The sequence below is a fragment of the Pieris brassicae genome, chromosome 8, assembly GCF_905147105.1.
Source record: "Pieris brassicae chromosome 8, ilPieBrab1.1, whole genome shotgun sequence".
Lineage (NCBI taxonomy): Eukaryota > Metazoa > Arthropoda > Insecta > Lepidoptera > Pieridae > Pieris > Pieris brassicae.
The window spans coordinates 9,490,739-9,510,382 of NC_059672.1; the positions used below are offsets into that span (position 1 = coordinate 9,490,739).

Genomic DNA, 19,644 nt, shown 5'->3' on the forward strand with positions numbered 1-19,644 from the left:
CATAAAAATTGCCTTGAAAAACGCTCAGTCGTGGAACGGCGGACGTCGAGGTGATACGGGTGGAATTTTGTATTCTGCCTCGACGTCCGATGATGAAACTCAGCTGCAGGTATTAATCCGAACAACTCCTCTGAACACTCTCCATGGTAAATGCGGTAGAATATGCAGAGTGACCCCACATCTCTACGCAACGCCAAAGGATCGAGCCGCTCGGAGAGGGATTGGTCTTCGACGATTCGAACTGCTCTTTGTTGGATACGGTCAAGTGGAAGGAGCTGGTACTGGGGAGCCCCCGCCCAGAGGTGAGAACAGTATTCCATGTGGGGCCGTATTTGCACTTTATAGAGTTGCAAGCGGTGGCCCGGAGTGAAGTACCGTCTCGCCTTGCTGAGCACACCAAGCTTTTTGGAGGCTAATTTAGCCTTTCCCTCCAAATGACCGCGAAACTGAACGTCGTTCGATATGTCAATGCCAAGTATTCCGATGCTGGCTGTGGCTTCAAGAAGAGTGTTTTCGAAAAGAGGAGTAGCGACAAAGGGTATTTTTTTCGCGGAAATCGCGCAAACTTGTGTCTTCTTAGGGTTAAATTGGACTAGGTTTAGTCTACCCCAGTCCGAGACTCCACGTAGTAGAGTTTCGACTTCAGACACAAGTTTGTTCCGGTACTCATCGACAACTGCCCGAGAAATACCTGCCCGGCCAGTGTAAAGAGTATCCCCAGTGCTGTCGTCCGCATAGCAATGAATGTTGCTAAGTTGCAACATGTCATTGATATGCAGAAGAAACAGGGTCGGGGATAGAACACAGCCTTGTGGGACCCCAGCATTCACGGGTTTAAGGTCGGAACATGCTCCGTCGACGACGACCTTAATGCTCCGATCGGCCAGAAAGCTGGAGATCCAGTCGCATAATTTCTCGGGAAGCCCGTAGGCTGGAAGCTTCGAGAGCAGTGCTCTGTGCCACACCCGATCGAAGGCTTTCGCTATGTCTAAACTAACCGCTAGCGCCTCCCCCTTGGACGCAATTGCCTCTGCCCATCTATGTGTAAGGTATACTAGAAGGTCACCAGCCAAACGACCACGACGAAAGCCGTACTGATAATCGCTAATCAGCTGGTGGCCCTCTAGATACCTCAAGAGCTGGCCATTAATAATGGATTCCATTATTTTGGAGAACAAGGAGGTTATAGCTATTGGACGATAGTTGGACGGATCAGAGCGATCGCCTTTTTTAGGGATCGGATGTATCGAAGCGGTCTTCCAGCACTTCAGGACAGTGCCGAGCGAGTACAGGTACCGGAATAGGCGCGTCAGGACCGGAGCCAACTCAGGAGCACAAGTACGCAGCACAATTGGAGGGATACCATCCGGCCCGCTCAACTTATGAATGTCTAAGGAAGATAGTGCCTTGCGAACAGCACGTTGCCGGAATGTGATTTCCGGCATTGAATAATCACACCGCGAAATCGTCGGTGGTGATTCCCCTCGGTCATCCAAAGCCGAGTTGGACGCGAAGAGACAGCCCAAGAGGTCAGTCATCTCCTTCGCAGTGTGGGCGAGCGAGTCATCCTCCCTGTGCAGCGGTGGAATGGATGGCTGACAAAAGCTAAAGCAAAGTCAGAGCACATCGCCAGATTTGGCGAGAGATTGGCCCAACTCCCTTCGGGGACTCGAGCCTTCTGGTCTCTCGCCAAATCTGGCGATGTGCTCTGACTTTGCTTTAGCGATTTCCCGTTTGAAGGACCTGGAGGCTGAGTTATATGCTTTTTTATGTTCGCTGGTATTGGCATCACGAGATATCGCCGCTTCCGCCCATGCATTAAAGCATTCTCGCTTTCGACGCGATGCTGCCTTGCAAGAACGCTTAAACCAGGGCTGTGACTTGCCACCGATCGGCGCCGCAGAAAATGGAATAAAGAGTTCCATGCCCTCCAAAACCACTTCGGCGACAGAGGCAGCGACGGAATCTGGAGCTTCCGACGAAAAGCAAATAGGCCCCCAAGGGTAGGACGCCAAGAAAGACCGCATCCCATCCCAATCTGCTGACCGATAGTGCCAAATACGGCGACAACCCGAAAAACGGGGCCGAGGAGGGCGCGTAGTAGGTACAGTACTCCGGACCACACAATGATCCGATGAACCCAATGGCGGGTCAACAGAGACTTGATAGATCTCCGGATGTGAGGTCAGCAGAAGGTCCAACAAAGAGGGTTTATGACCATCCACATCTGGTATTCGCGTAATCGCAGGGACCATTTGTGACAGGTCGTAAGCTAAAGCAAAGTCGTGAAAGGATCTTCCCGCGTGATCGGTGGTTTCCGAGCCGAGCCAATCGGCATGGTGAGCTTTGCATCGCCAAGTATCACGATTTCAGCGGTAGGAACCCCTTCGAGCAGGGAATCTATAGCCATTTGGATGTGCTCAATGAGTCGGTCAGTTTCGGTATTTCCGCTATGGGACCTATACAGGCATGCGTAGAATCGCGGATGGTCATCGCAGTCTACGCGCAGCCAGAGGCTAGATAGGTCTCTTCCTTCAAGCGACCCGAGGCGACGAGAACAGATATCCTCTCTGACGTACACGCAAACTCCCGCCCGCGGCACAAATGAATGTTCCAATTTGTACCCCGGGTAGGAGAGGTAGGATGTATCAGCCGGGGAGGATATCTGAGACTCAGTAAGGAAGAATAAGGCCGGCTTCGCAGTTTCGAGGTGAAAGTGAACCGCGTTAAGATTAGAATTGAGCCCCCTAACATTGATAAAGTCCACTGAGAGCGTGGAAGGCGATGCCTTCGGTAAATTCTTCCGTTTGCCCCGAGATCGAAACCTAAAGTTAAAGTTTATTGCTCAGTTTTTGCCCACCCCAGAATACGAAGGGCAGCCTGTGCATCCACCACCGAATACTGATTGTTCCGATGATGGACGCTCAGAGGGGAATTCTTCACAGCGAAAACGTGTGGTCCCCCCTGGGGTAATCCCTGTTTAAACTGCATCTTCATATTCTGGGGGGGGGGGAGAATTGATGGGCTCCGGGAGTATCACTCACCGCACGAAACGCGAGTACAATAAGATGAACCTATTGCATCACTTCACGCCGGTTTTCTGTGAGACAGTGCCCCCGTCGTGGCTGCCTGTTTGGCTGAAGCCCGAAAGCAACAGCATGGCACTTCAACTAGGAAGGGGGTTGACTGACTGCATTGGTGAAATAACCTCTGTCACAGGTTATTTCACCAGTGGGCGATGGGGTCGTCACGTCCCGACGCCGGTACCTCTGTAGAAGCACGCCACACAATACACATATATTCTATTAGAACAATATAGTTAATCACTCACCTGTAAGCTCCTCCCATGAGTTTATTGATGACTAGCCCAATATCATGCAGAGTGTACACATATCCTCTGGGCAAATGGGGTCTCACATCCCTCAAAATATACTGCAGAGTATTACTGGGACCACTTTTAGTGTTATAAAGCTCTTCTAAACGTGGAATGGTCAGGAATTTCCTCATCGACACTCCATTCTCCAGAAGCAACTTCACGAAATCTAACCTGTCGTGTTCAAGAGCCTGCATCATGGCTTCGTCGAGAGCACCTAAAATTTTGTGACTATTTCAAATAATGTTTCTTCAATAAAATCAAGTTTAGAATTAAAAATTATTGATGACTCAGCATTTTATGTGATACGACTAAAGAGTCCCGGGGGACCTGAGTCATTCCCAATGCCAGCCACTCCTTCTCACCGATAACGTTGTAACAAGTCGTACATCATAGTATTTGACCGATATGATAAATCGTAAATTAGTATTTTTATGAAACGATGGACAACCGTTTTGCCTGAACAAAATATTGTTGTTTTGGTAATCACGTCGCGCCTGACCACGTCGGTTTGTCACATTTTAAGAAATTTTTATAAAAAATATAAGTTTAATTTACGGTTTTTGGTAAGACTTCGGGGAAGCTTGTTCATAGAATTCAATAACAGAATTAACAACGTTGGAATAAATAACAACCTACAAAAAGGAACAAGATTCTACGGGCTTAAAAATGTAAGAGCGTGACCACTTCGGCCGTAGACGAATTACTCCGGAACCATTGTTTTAGCTTAATTACTGAGATTTTGCTAATTGAAGCAAAAATTTACGGACTAAGTAGTTACAACTTAAGTGCGGAATCAGGAAAATAAGAACTCAACGTTATATTTCTTTTAAACCCTACCCTAACCTACAAATATATCTAACATTTAAGATATATACAGTACAATTAAAATAATTAAATAAAATGAAGGGTAACTAACAGCTCTAACGCTTTCGAGCGTTAACTTCCATTCAAACACTGTTGGAAAAATAAATTAAATAAGGTGAGCAGAAGGACATAGCACTTAGACAAAACTTTTGGAACAATGAAAATCAATTGAAACATATGTAAGAACTACAAATATAGACATATAATTGTTATTAAAAATTTATTATCCTTTGCCTCGACCCATTTATTATATAAGATGTTCTTAAATAATAAAACGGGTAAGGAGTCAAACACTCTTAGATAAATTTAGAAATTGCAATATTCATTAGGTTCTGTTTCCAAGTTTTACAAGACCCAGACAAAAGCAATTTGTTAATATTCTGATAAGTTTTTATATTTACACCCTTTGTCTCCATTCAACCCACCTGAGGTTTATTGCTCTTCATTATATTAACTCAATATGAGTCTGGAGACTGGTGTCTTGAAAGTTCATAAATAGCTCAACCAGACTGATAATGAACTTGTGACACTTGTAATCGCTTTTCAAAGGAATTTACATTTTGAAATTTCTCTCATTTTTGAAAGAATATTCTAATCTTTCATAACATGTATTGTTTCGTAGGACAATCCTACGAACGTAGCAAAGGCCTACAAAATCGTAGCTCGAAAATTAATACGATGTAATAACTATTAATAAACTGGATTTTTTCTTATATAAAAAATAAATAAAGCAAAGATAAAGGTCGATATTTTATAATAAAACAATAATACAAATCTTTCTTCTTCATAATACTAGTATAGATAACTGACTCAGATTACACTTCAATCAAAAGAGTATTTGTGAAAACACTTAGGCTTTTATGAATAAATTCCTGATCCATCAACTAGCTATAGAAAATCTAAAAAGTATTAAGTTGCAAGTTTATCAAACGTTACTAAAGTCATAGAAGAAAGGGTGAATGTAGTCATTTACAAAATATAAATTACCTATGTTTAGTTGAGTTTATACTGCGGGAAAAGAAAAAAAAATCGTTTACTAATTATAATTTTAGTATTTAGTTTGGAGAATTGATCCTGTATAATCTATATAGTTTCAAATTATAAATGATTTTTCTATAAAAACTTCAGTAGCACATTGTAGGTTCTCATATAAAAAATAAATAAATCAATGGCGCTACAACCTTTTTAGGTCTGGGCCTCAGATTTATGTATCTGTTTCGTGATCATTTGTTAATCGAATAGGGAAGTAGGTGATCAGCCTTCTGTGTCTGTAGCATGCCGTCTACTTTTTGGGTCTAAGGCAAGCCGGTTTCCTCACGACGTTTTCCTTCACCGTTCGAGCTAAATGCGCACATAGAAAGAAAATCCATTGGTGCACGGCCAGGGATCCAACCTACGACCTCAGGGATGAGAGTCGCACGCTGAAGCCACTAGGCCAACACTGTTCTTTATTTTCATAATAATAATAATAATAATTAAGCCTCATTTATTCCTTGAAAATTTACAAAATAAACACACACAAAAAAATATATATGTATATATATATATATATTTTCCATTTTTTTTTCAAGGACCTCTTATTGAGTATAGGCCTCCTCCAATTGGCTCCATCTCTCTCTGTTTTGAGCATTTTTCTCCCAATCCTCTCCACCAACTTTCTTAAGCTAATAAAAAAATTCCTTGGATTATGGCTTCGTTGGGTATTCCATCCGGACCACAAGTCTTTTCTTTTTTTAGCTTGTCTATCTTTCTTAGGATTTCAAGGGTATCAAATTTTTTAACTATTTCTGGTGAAGTAGGTAAACTGTGAAAATTTTCATAAGGTGCACTTATATTTCGTTCCTCATATAGTTTATGGAAGTACTTTGTAGCAATCTCAATTATCTTGTTTCTAGAATACTCTTTTTTGCCAATTTGGTTTCCTTTCAGGCTTGGTATCCAGGTTTTAACAGTATTCAGTTCCTTAAGGCCTTTCTTAACGTTACCCTTTTTAAGTAATTGATTTTCCAGTGTCTTTAGTCTATGTGCCTCACATTCCCTTTTTATATTTTTGTGTACAGATTTATAAAGAAGGCTAAGCTCTTCCTTTTCACCTCGTGACAAAGGTTTTTTATGTTGCAATTCACTCCTTCTTTTTAACATATTTCTTGTTTTATCTGAGATAATACGTCATCGTTGAGTTTTTATGATTTTTGCTGAATTTAGGCTTTTTAAAATTATTTGTTTAAATTTTTCATAACATGTGTCGACGTCATCCCAAATATTCAAACTGATGTATTGTAGATTAGATTCTAAGCTTTCGAGAAAAAACTTTTCATTACATATTCTGGATACAAAAGTTTTATTCGCACTATACTCATCCCTACGCAGTTTTATTTTTTCCAATGTGAAAGTGCTTCTAATTAAGTTGTGATCACTTGGAAAATTAAGATTACATATCACTTCAATATTAGTAAATTTATTTTTTCTATTTGACAGTATGTAGTCTATCTGGGTCTTAGTCTTTTTGGGGGAAAGCCATGTCCATCTTTTTAGTATCTTTTTTAAAAATACTATTAATAAAGGTGAAGTTATTTCGTTGGGCAAAGTGAACAAGACTTTCTCCTCTTTTATTCCTTGTACCATAACAATATTGACCTATAATGCGTTCTTCATTTTTTTGCTGTTGACCGATACAAGCGTTGAAGTCTCCCATAAGAATAACGATTTTGTTGCTTTGATCAGTCAGGTTGCAGGATCAGTTGGAGTTGGTCGTAAAACAACGAAATCTCTGTATCATGGGCATCGCAAGTAGGAGAATATGCTTGAATAATTGAAATATATTCGTCTACAAAGACTAAATTTATGACACATACTCGTTCTGAAATTGCTATAAAACTATCAAAATATGGTTTTAGGTTTTTCATATACATATCATTTTCATCATATACATTGTAAAAATAATATTTCGAATGTATATGGCGATTATTTTGACCGAATAAATCTCTAGCGAAGTTTAATTAAAAATAAGTTCCTGAAAGCGGTCATTGAACCATAGAAATCTACCCTTTGAAGGTTATTTCAGTCATGAAATATTGAAAACAGAATAATATACAAAGGATTTTACAAAGCGCTGTTTCGAGTACTTGTTTATTCAAATTGATCGTGGCTACTGTTTGAAAAGCTTTCATTTACTCAAAATGGGATGTCTAAGTAAAATTAATTTGGCAATTGTTTAACTTTTAATCATGTTAACAGCTCATGTTAACTCTTGGGCTGTTTGGATTAAGTGTACAGGCGCTAAATAAAGATTTAAGTTGGGGCCTGGTGACCCCAGAGCTGGTGCTTCCTCGCTCAATCAGTAAGTATCGCAATACAGCGAGGAAATGCTGCCAGTGTTAAAGGTACACTGCCACAGGGACCAACCTTCTTACATTTGTTTTAATTTTCTTTTTATTATTTGTATGTAGGTTCAGAAAATTGTTAATACTGTGTATTTGATTGTTATGTTGTAGGTTTTAATAAACGTATTTTGTTTTATTTGTGTAGATATATAGAGCAGTGTTGGACTAGTGGCGTCAGTGTGCGACTTGAGGTCGTAGGTACGATCCCCGGCTACATTCACTCGAACGATGAAGAAAAACATCGTGAGGTTACATACCTAAAAAAGCTGAAGCGCCACTGGTTTTTTTGTTATTTTTCTTTGTTTTATATATCAATTATCGAGTATCAATACGTATTTCCTGTAAATTTGTATATGTATTTGTTTTCTTGATAGTTTTTTTTGTAGTAAAGTATAGAGATTTTTTTTATGAATAATATTGCAAAATGTATTAATTAATGCGACATTTGTAAAATAACTTTATTAAAAATACAGATAAATTTAATATAAAAATACTCAAAATATTGGCAAACGCCCGGAGCTATAAACTAATTGGCTACAAGTGTATATCTTTCATGAACTTCTCTTTTATATTGAATTAGTGAGCTTTATAAGAAATATAATATACAGTTGCTAATGATCAGTTGATAATATGCTGTAGGCCTTACTCGCAATTAGTGGACCTTTGATGTTTTTGATTAATTTAATATTCGGGCAACTGTTTGTAATACAATATTATATAGTGAAGTACATTATTTATTTATTTTATTTAGGTAGTATCGCAGGCTAATATAAGATAATTATTGAACCCTCAGATGACCTTTTTCTATAACATTTTTACGTAAGTAAGACATACTAAATAAAAGCAATATATAAAAAAGTAATATATATATCAAAGATTATGAAATAAGAGAACACGATGTCATTCGTTTGATTAGAATGGCAACACCACGCGATATCATAGACGTCTGATGTTGTAAATTGAGTCAAAGTCAATGTTGGTGCATTGAATTGATCGTCGAGTACAGTGGCTCTCTGATCTGACTTATTTTAAAATTAAATCCAAATGTGGGACCACGATAGTGAGACTTTTATCATCACAATTGTAAAATAATCATTATAAACATATGTCGCAAATTCGAAGCGATTATATAAGTCAATCCGGAAAAGATCCATTTTGAAAATATTGTTAACAAAAATATTATCTATTTGAATAATTAAGAATTACGGATATTGAACGGAAATAACGATAATATGCAATGATTATTTAAAAAATTACTTTTAATAAAAATAAGTTTAGTAAACCTAATAAATAATATCGGTAGTCTGATTTTTACATTCTGATGTTATTTTTTAAATTTCTCTCTGATATTAGTTTAATTTGCAACGATTAACAATTAAACTATTAAAGCTGGATAATATTAAAGTAATAAAATCATAACTGAATTGAACTCAAGTTTATAATTAAGAACCCACCTCGAGGCCATTCCTGTCCGTATACGAAGATCTCAGATCTTGCAATGTCCACTCGATTCCAAGTAAGAGCAAGAGATAGCTGCTCACTTGGTGACAGGTGTTGAGCTCTGAACAATGCCGTCAATATCACCTGATCTAGCTCCTGGACTTCGCCACCCTCTGCGCGTTCTTGGATACGGAAAACCGTGATCTGAAAACAAAATGTTATTAAAATGAATTTGGAATGATGCTACTGTTGTACTACTTTCTCCCATCTCATCGTTTGTCACTACAACGTGTATAATACAAATAACAGCATGGTCCGTAAACTATAGATGATATAAAACTAAGTGTTAGAGAATTGCGTCAAACGCTTTTTAATTGTTACTAGCTGACCCGACAGACGTTGTCCTGTCTTAACTATGAATATTGATTTTGATTTGGTATAATTAACTAAAAAAGTTTTATGTTAATATTCTTTGTTTGTTTTTCTGGCGCATATATAAATAGTTTTGTTGGTATTCTGACACGGGAACAGGCGACATATAACTGGCCATGTGCAAAACATGAACTTTCAAGATTGATGCCACAAACAATTGGCGACTGCCCTTGAGATTTATTTATCGACATTGCAAATGCTAGCCCCACTGGAAATTGTAACCGTTTAAAGTCGAATGGCATAATATGGTGGTTAAATATTTTTAAATCTTCTAATTTTCTGCGCAATTCTCTTAATCTTTCATAAGAACCTTCTCCTGACAATAACAAATACAACAAATAAATAATTAGCGAAATCGGTTCAGCCGTTCACGCGTGACCAATGGAAACAGGGATTCGTTTATATATATATATATATATATATAGATTATAGAAATTATATCTTATCAAATCCTAAAATAATAAATAAATCTATATTTATTACACGTCATAAATAAGCTAAATTAGAAATAATTTGTCAATAAAGAATTCAACTAATGATGGATTAAAATTAAAAACTGAAAGCACCTAAAATATGACACTTGAAAAGTCAGGTTAAAGTCTTTAATTGAATTATCAAAATGATTTTATAGAGGATTTGAATTTTGTATAGAATTTCTTTAAAGCTCTGCAATAACCAGATCAGCGCAATATTTAATTCAATTTATAAAGGCGACGTTCTGTAAGAGAATTATCTTCAAAGACGCATTTTTTCATTTCAACTATATTATAAAAACAAGTAGTTTTCAAATTGATTTAATAAACATGGTTTATATATATTTATAATAGAAAAGGTCAACAGAAACTTGCCAAACACGACATCCACGCAAGCTGATATAAAAACGTGAAATTATATAACCATATTTTTATAAATATGTAGTACTCGTGTATAGTATTTAAAAAATACAGTAATTAAATTAAAAACTACCCAGGAACTGCACAAGTACGCTTTTATTCCCAGTTTTCGAATAGTTCCCGAAACCGTTCAATACGAGAATATTGTTCACAACCGCATTGATTACTGGATCGAGATTGCGTTCCGTTCAGTTATTGCTTTATGTGTATTACAAATTATGGAGCAGGTGTAGTTGATAACATTCAAAATTAAAATATTTATTGATTTAGATTTAATGATTATAAACCCGATATATACAGATACTAGAAACTTCTAATCCTAAAACCTCTTATAGCGTTAAACACCTCGCCTCTGATCAGTACGATGTATTTTCTCTGACTGTGAGGGTACACACATATTTTTCATGATTGGTTCCGCATTTTATATCACACCGAAATTGGGCGATGGCTATAATCGGCGTCATTAGGGTTCTATGGAACATGTAGCATGAAGAGGACGCTTCATTCCCTTGGTCCAACCTAACGTGGTTGAAAGTCACGGTTAACCCACAGTATTCCTTGTGACAGGGGATGTTCCCAGAACAGACGGTCCCTAATGGAACTGTCAATTATAGTAAAAACGTATGAAAGAGGGTTGCTAGGATTATCTAATGGAAAAAGATGACCTGTTTTTGATTCTTCTAATTTAACTTGGATTGCAACCGTGGCAAAAATGATGCCGATTCAAAGTGAACTCTATTTAAAGGCTTTAAAGTTCATATTAGGTCGCAAAAAATTTGCACCGCACAATACAGGTGCACGAAAATGTATGCCTTATGAACATTGTAATAAAAATTAAATTTACACATATCTTTAGAAGTTTTAGTGCTATCGCTGTTGTGAGATTCAAATAGATTTATCTATGTACTTTAATGCAATCTGGATCATACAATAAACCCTATGTAGACAGATTTTTAAGTCCCTGCAGGATGGAACATGTCTTTACTTATTTATCCTCAAATGTAAAAAATAGGTATGGTATCCCAGGACCTAGCACATTTTCCATAAGTAGAATAACTGGGCCGACGGTCAATCTACAAGTATAATGTTATGAATTAAATTAATTTAGACTGAGTTGGGCGTACCTTTATGAATTGTAGGCGTGAATAATTAAGTAGAAAATAAGTTACCAGATTCTTCTTTCGCGTACACTGTAGTAGTTCGCTGTATAAGCACTCCGCTTGCTGCAGCCCCACTTCGAACGTCTTCTGTATGGTGCTTATTAGGTAATCACGCATCGACTCCAGGACAGTCTGTTCCCCCGTTTCTGATGCGTACCTAAAACAAAAGCAAAAATTATCACCATAAACTGGGCAAATCTTATACCGTCGAACGTCAAGGCAGAAACAAAATACCATCCGTATCTCCTCGACGTCCGTCGTTCCACAACTGAGCGCTTTCTAAGGCAGTTTTTGCCGCGCACCACCACTATGTGGAACCAGCTGCCCAATGAAGTATTTTCGTACCTATGCGACTTAGGGTCCTTCAAAAACAGAGCGTACCAATTCTTAAAAGGCCGGCAACGCACTTGCGAGCCTTCTGGCAATGTGGGTTTGCCTCCTAATAAATAAAAAATAACTAGCATAATATATAAGCAATCTTTTTCAGGCAAACCAAAGTAATAGACATTATTATGTCCCCCACACATTGCAGTTCTAGACATAATATCATTAAATACTCCACGAAACTGGAGTACAAATATGATGCGGTTTTTAAAAATGCAAACTTATTATGCCAGTTATATTCGCGTTCTACTTTAAAATTTTGCAGTATATTCTTTGTTCCATATTAACATAGTAAAGGAATATAAAAGAGTTTTTAAAACAAAAGCTCCGTCATACATGTACTATGACAATTAAATAAAATATAAATATATCTAACGTTAGTCCCTTAATAAGATGTTTGGAGGATTTTTTGAATCTGTACAGTAATCCCAATATAACCCGGTAGACCCGGCCCGCGTAGGAGTCTTCTCGTCTCGTTACTGAACACAATTGAAACAGGGGCATACGCAAAACTAATTATCTACTTGACAAATCATTATAAATTTCACGATACATAAATATAAGTTGAGAAATCTCCGCGTTTTAGTGGGTAAGTACCGCGTTATATGGGAGATTACTGTTATCTTATTTTTAACTTAAATTATAAGTACTTCTGATTATTTGTAAGCTATCTAAGGGTTGTATTATATTTTTGAAGTGTGTTTTCTTTTGGTATCGTGAACTTAATTTATCCTGTATAGCATAGATATTGGAGATCTATGTCGGAACAATAGATCGTATGCTACATCTGGCCTTATATCTGTCGGACTTCTGATAATCCGAGCTTTAAACTATGGTTAAACCTAGCCGCCAAGTTCTACTCTGACGCAGGAGGATTATACAAGTCTGAAGTTAATCGCAGTCAGGCGTTATTTACACTCCTTGTATGCTCGTATTCTCTGAAGGCGTGTGGGAGCAAAATTGTGTAATAACTTCAACTTGGTACACAAAGTTAAATGGGGATACCGACAGAGAGCTTGAGATAGGATCTGACACGACACATCTTAGGCGTAGGTTCTCCGCCTTTGCGGTATTAATATCCGACCCTACATATTTCCGACATAATTTATTTGTTATGTATACAAATTATGGTAACTAAAACATAACATTAATAAGTTAAATGCTCTTGTTATACGAAATAGAATTTTATAAATTTACTAGCTGACACGGCAAACATCGTTTTTCCGTGCATATTATTTCGTGAAAACATTTTTTTAGTTAAATAAAAATAACCTATCTAATATAATAAAAATAGGGGTTGATCGTAGAGGGGTGACAATTAAGAGTTGAATGTATTTTTGTATCATAAAAAAATTAAAAACTTTTTTTACCAAAGGTTTTTCTACCAAAGGGTAGAATGGCTTCCCTAGAGTCGCTTTGGACTTAAAACGATAAGATGCTTTTTTTAAGAGGTGAAAATGCGCTTACGCAGGCCCGCGCCAAGGATACCGAGCTTGACTCGGGGACTGTGGCGAGTAGCGATACCCACCCACTAAAAACACCTCATCCCTTCACACGCCCGTAAGATGGGCCCTCGGGGCTCGCCAGGCATTCTACCCAAGCCCACAAGACGCTACTTTATCTCTGAGTCAGTCCGCCATATCTCTAGACGTCCCCTCCTCGTTTTAGTATTGCTTATTTAGTGAGATAATTTCCAAACACCGTTTAAATACTTACTTCTTTTAAATTTTGCAACTAACTGATCTATTTGACCATCACATTTTGGATGAAGTTAGCTGAGCGTTGGCCTTTCCAAGAGACAGCTTAACTTTAGAGTATTTAATTTTATTTATATTCAGTTGTGTTGTTTGGAATGCCCACTATCCAGTCAAGCCGGAACCACCCACTACCTTTTATTACTCTTAGTAAAATAATAATAAAAATAAATTTATCGATGGTTAAATATCCGCTGCTAGTCCCACTTGTCTCCATAATTTAAACACATAAAAAACCTATATACGAAACTGTTCGCTTAACGCGCGTTGGTTGGAAATATGCCAATTTGGCAGATGATTTTTACCCCTAAATACAGATAAAAACGTTATTTTCAAATCGTTCGTTGTTACGTGCGATCGAAGCCAGATTAATATGTCTAATTTAGTGTGATTACCATCACAAAAAAACTACATCACAATTATAATATTTATAGGAAAAACAAATTTTATACATATATAAGGTTGGGAAAAAGGTCCTTAGCGTTTTTAAGAAAGCGTTTTTTTATATAGTTTATTTACATTTAACTAATTTTGTTCGATAATTTTTTGCCATCTTGTAGGTAGGGACATGATCCCCGGCCGCTTTCTCTCAACTTCATGGTTTAATCTCATCAGTTGTTCGCAGTAGAGTTCAGAAAGGATGGTCCTGTCTGGTGGTAACAGTTCATAATAAATAATGCCCTTCCAATGCCGCTCCACTTTTTCAAAAATTGCATCTATTTTATCCGTAATAGGGCGACCAGAGCGACATGCATCATTGAAATCAAAATTTCCGGATTGAAAACGCTTGAACCAAATTTGTGCTACAAATTTCCCGATTAGATTCACTCATCTTGACATTACGAAAAATAAATAAAAACCACACATTTTCCTAATTTGAATTTGGAATTATCTTCTTTACAATGTAAACTTTTAATGATACCAAAACCAGCCAGATACAAATAGTATAGCCAACGAGATTTCATTACAAGTTTATACATACTATAATGCGAAAAAACTTTTTCCCCAAACTAATAACAAAAGGAATAATAAAGTATATAAAATCTTAAATATCCAAATTCATCTGTTCCTGAAACATTCCCGTTATTAACTTCCGATAAAAGATGGTTGTAATAAGTTTCTTTTGTCTGTAGCCATTGAAGCTGAAGACAAAAGACTCATTTCACCTTTAAATCAGTTTTTGTTGAAGATTAAGTCGGAAAATTACTTTATGAACTAGCTGATACCCACGCTTCCTCTGGGTATTATGATCTGCAAAAAATCTATGTGGTTCCTATTTTCCCAAAGAATCTTTAAATATATATCGATAAAATAGACAGATTCCATTTTTTTTAACATTTATAACAGGTTGAAAGCGGTTATATCGCCGCCCATGGACATTGGCAGAAGGCTCACAAGGACGTTGCTGGCCTTTTAGGAATTAGTACGTTCTTTTATTGAAATATACTACAGTGGGATCCTGGGCCAAATAGTGGTGGAGCGAGGTAAGAACTGCCTTAAAAATTAGTTGTTGAGCGTTGGACGTCAAGATGATACGTGTGTAATTTCGTATTCTGCCTCGAAGATAGTAAAATTCAGCTGCAGGTATTAATCCGAAAAACTCCTCTGAACACTTTTCATGCCACAGTGAAACTGAAATATTATATCGTTCATGGGGCAGACGTTCTACCAGACAATTTCCTGATTACGCAGGTCCATACTAAGCTGCCACTGATCAAGATATACTCACTTGTGAACGAATGCTATTAGGTCTGCAGCTCGTCCACTTCCGTCGCACACCACAACAGGAACTGGTGGTGTGTCAGTGACGTATTCGAGCACAGCGCGTACTGTGTTTGTTCCACCTTCTATTACTAAACACACGACTGGTGTCGACGAATGAGTATCTGGAACAATACAAATATAATATAGTCTTTGATTCGAGTTCGTAAAGCAGAATAATGCTGGAACCTTGTGGCAAAAGATGCGGTTAATATGGTTTTTGTGTATTAATTACAGTTTCATATCGTTATCCATCAAATTATGGCAGGAGCTCGCTAGCCAGGATTGATGAAAAGCACTTATAATATTTTAATTTGATGTATCTGTTCAAGAAATTTTATTAAATACTATGTGTATATAATAATTTATTTTCTTTGTTGGTTACTCGTTAGTCCGAATTAACATGATTTTATTTGCACTAAACCATCTTTTTATATATTTATATATATATATATATATATATATAATAGGAGGCAAACGGGCAGGAGGTTCACCGGATGTTAAGTGATACCACCGCCCATGGACACTCTACATAGTACTTAATTATATGTCAAGATTTTTTGGCGTTAAAACGTGTTTATATTTAGTACATAATTCAGTTATAAGCTGTAAATCCTTATAAATATATATAGAAATATGGATATTTTTTCTTTTAGTCCTTTTGTATTTCCAGCATTTAGTAAGCTTTAGACAGTTCAATTTTTGCGAATTAATTGATCTGGCAAGGGCCAGTGTTTACCATTTCATAATTGACGATTTCAACTATTTCAATAGGAGATGATAGATAATCCTCGGATCCCTTTCATTAATCATTAAAAGGGAACACTTTTGTGCCTAACAATTCGAAATTATTGCTTTCATCTAGATTCGAACCCAAAATCCGGGTAGGGTGACCTACGCCATCAATTCTAAGATTTCTATTAACAATTCAACGCACATCTATATTACGAAGTATAGGATCTAATTAGGAATATCATTACAAAATTCTATTAGAATTATGCGGTAATTTGAACATTTTCGGCAAAAATCTTGGCCCAATTTTACATCCCTCAAATGGATTTCGTATTCCATTCCATTCAGTCCCCAATCTCCAACGCTAATAAACGTCTCTCTATTCTAAATAATTTTATTCAATTATTAGCCAAACTCAGAGAGATACTAAATCTCTAATGATAAATTAGGTATATAAATAACAGTACAACTCAGCTATGAAGATTTAACTTCTGTCCATTATCAAACGTATTAATATACTAATGATCTTCTATCAATGATCCATATATAACGGGTTCTATATGTGTTTAAAAAGATATTGACTCGACATTTTTAGATGTAGTTCAATAAGAAATACTTCAAATGTCCTTACAGGCGTTCGAAAAAAATTTACCGTCACACTTTTTCGGTTACGCGTTAAACTTTATCTAATTGAACTTTATTTAACCAATTTCTGTAAAGTTGCATACAGTAGATCATTTTTCGAAAAATAAGGTCATAAAGAAGTTTCACTTCTTACGTGTGTACACTAATACACGCACACATTTTTTTTAAAGGAAATTTGTACAAGCTGAGATTAAATAGGCTTCTCTTGGACAGATTCTCCAGTAGGCTACATTTCTCTTAACCTCAGGCGGGATTTAGGCCAAACGTCTGTCTAGCTTTGTATTAAAAAATATATAAATCTATATGTACAGGCGTTGAACACTATCGGCGCAATCAATTTTATGTCTTGGAGATGTTTCGATTTTCGTTTTATCGTAAAAAAGTCATAAAAATGCAATTTTTATGTCGAAGGTAAAGGTGTGTTAAAATTTTATCTATGGTTCTTTATAGGGGTGTTAATGAATAAATGTTTTTTTATTACTATTGTAAACTTTTACTTTGTAATGACAACCACAACATTTTATGCCTTTGTTGAAAAAATAGCGTATTTAAAAAAACAAATCAACAACCTTTTTAGGTCTGGATCGGTTTTATGGTTAATATAATAGAAGAATTTAGTGCGGCTAGTGAAGCGGCTGCAAAAGCTTATGCATGCAAATACAGAGGTCTAGGCTCCGAATGTGATTTGGTCCCATTCGGTGTCGAGACCCTTGATCCGTGGGGTCCTAGCACTATAAGGCTGTTTAAGGAAATAGCAAAAAGGTTAGTCAACATCACAGGAGACCGAAGAGCTGGTAGCTACCTGGGACAAATAATTAGTCTACTGAAAATTGACATTCGTCAAAAATAGTTCTTCTTCTACCACACGCAAGCTTATACTGTAGTGTTTCCTATAATTTGTGTTGTGTCGTTTATGGATTAATTGCTTGGTTAAATTTTAACTATCAGGCACATTCACTTCACAACCTCAAACAATTATCCTATACAATATTTAGTTAATCCAGAGGCACTGAACCATAAAACGGTCGAAAGCATCAGTGAAATTCAGTGTTCCGTAAGAATTACTCGTCGCCACAATGGTCAAATGCCCTTTATAGCCGTTAAGACGGGATGATGTCCACCAGGAGCTTTTGTTTACTATTGTCACCCTTAAAATTGGATCTTTATGCCCTTTAAAGGAAATCTTAAGGGACAAGGAGTGACAAAGAAAGCTATATTTATATAGAAATTGCTTAATTATCTAGAAATATAATTTTCTGACTAAATAATGTGTATTTCGACAGACAGAGTAACAAATAAAGAATGGGACCGAATGGATTAGACGTTTTCCTGTTCTCAGACCTCAAAAATGCTCGCTGGATAGGAATCTCGGGCTGATGAAGCCTATTTAGAGGCTAAAGACAAATCGTACTATAAAAATGGTATTGAACAATTTTATGACTGCTATAATAGTTGTATCGCTCTCGAATGATATTGAATAGTCAAATATATATATATATATATATATATTTGACGAGTCTGAATAAAATACAATATGTATATATTAGGTCCTTACATATGAAATTGGCGTTTTGTCATACTGGCCACTTTGACCTCAAATACCTCCTCTTTGGTTAGGAATTTCAAATTCAAATTTGTACAGCTATTTACTCATGTATTTGTGCTTCGATGACCGTCATTCATTTGTTTTTTTCTGTTTGCGTCACTCATTTTACAAAATGGAAAACTTAAAGTATCGCGTGTTAAAGTGGCACTAGTGCTGCGGAAACGACTCGAAGAGTCGATGATGTGTATGACGGTCATGTTGCAAAAGAAAAGACAGTTCGATTTTGGTTCCAACGTTTTCGTTCTGGAAATTTCGACCTGCAGAACAAGCCCCGTGGACGGCCTGAGACCCAAGTTGATAATGAAGTATTGAAGGTTATTGTGGAAGCGGATCCATCGCAAACCATGTCCGAGTTAGCTGCAGGCTGCGGTGTTAGTGATAAAACTGTTTTAATTCACTTGAAGCAAATTGGGAAGATTAAAAAGCTTGAAAGGTGGGTACCTCACGAATTGACTTTGCAAACCGGAAAACGCGCGTCGACTGCTGCGTTACATTACTGAACCGGCATAATAATGAAGGTATTTTAAACCGAATCATTATCTGTGATGAGAATTGGATTCTTTACGATAATCGGAAGCGCTCAGCGCAATGGTTGGATCCTAGCCAGCCAGCCAAATCCTGCTCCTAGCGAAAATTAACCCCAAAAAAGTTACTTGTAAGCATTTGGTGGACTAGTGCCAGTATTGTTCATTGCAGTTTTCTCAAATCTGGCCAGACTATTACGGCTGATGTCTATTGTCAGCAATTGCAAACCATGATGGAAAAGCTAGCGGCTAAACAGCCTAGGCTGGTCAATCACTCCACGCCACTGCTACTTCACGACAACGCTAGACCACACACAGCACAACAGACGGCTACCAAATTAGAAGAGCTTCATTTGGAATGTCTAAGACATCCTCCGTACTCCCCGGACCTTGCTCCAACAGATTACCATTCTTTTCGAAATTTGGACAACTTCTTGCAAGGGAAAAAATTTAACTCTGATGGGGCAGTCCAAATCACCTTCACAGATTTTATTGATTCCCGTCCGACTGGTTTTTTTAGTAAAGGGATCAATGAACTACCTATGAGATGGCAAAAGTGCATAGAAAACAATGGTTCATACTTTGATTAATTAAATATATTATATTTAAAAATATTCGACTTTTTGTTCCTCCCATACAAAACGCCAATTTCATATGTAAGGACCTAATATTATAACTAGCTGACCCGGC

General features: G+C 37.1%; 1 protein-coding gene across 13 annotated transcripts in view; it reads right to left on the reverse strand.

Annotated features, from left to right (window-relative positions):
* LOC123712866 (transient receptor potential cation channel trpm) overlaps positions 1–19,644 on the reverse strand; it is a 159,701-nt gene that overhangs the window by 32,782 nt on the left and 107,275 nt on the right. For all 13 annotated transcript variants that reach the window (XM_045666206.1, XM_045666205.1, XM_045666201.1 and 10 more), the window contains 4 exons: positions 15,416–15,572; positions 11,558–11,705; positions 9,078–9,267; positions 3,332–3,590 (listed from right to left, as the gene is read on the reverse strand). In XM_045666206.1, the coding sequence (XP_045522162.1) occupies positions 3,332–3,590; positions 9,078–9,267; positions 11,558–11,705; positions 15,416–15,572 (754 nt within the window). The remainder of the gene's footprint in view (positions 1–3,331; positions 3,591–9,077; positions 9,268–11,557; positions 11,706–15,415; positions 15,573–19,644) is intronic.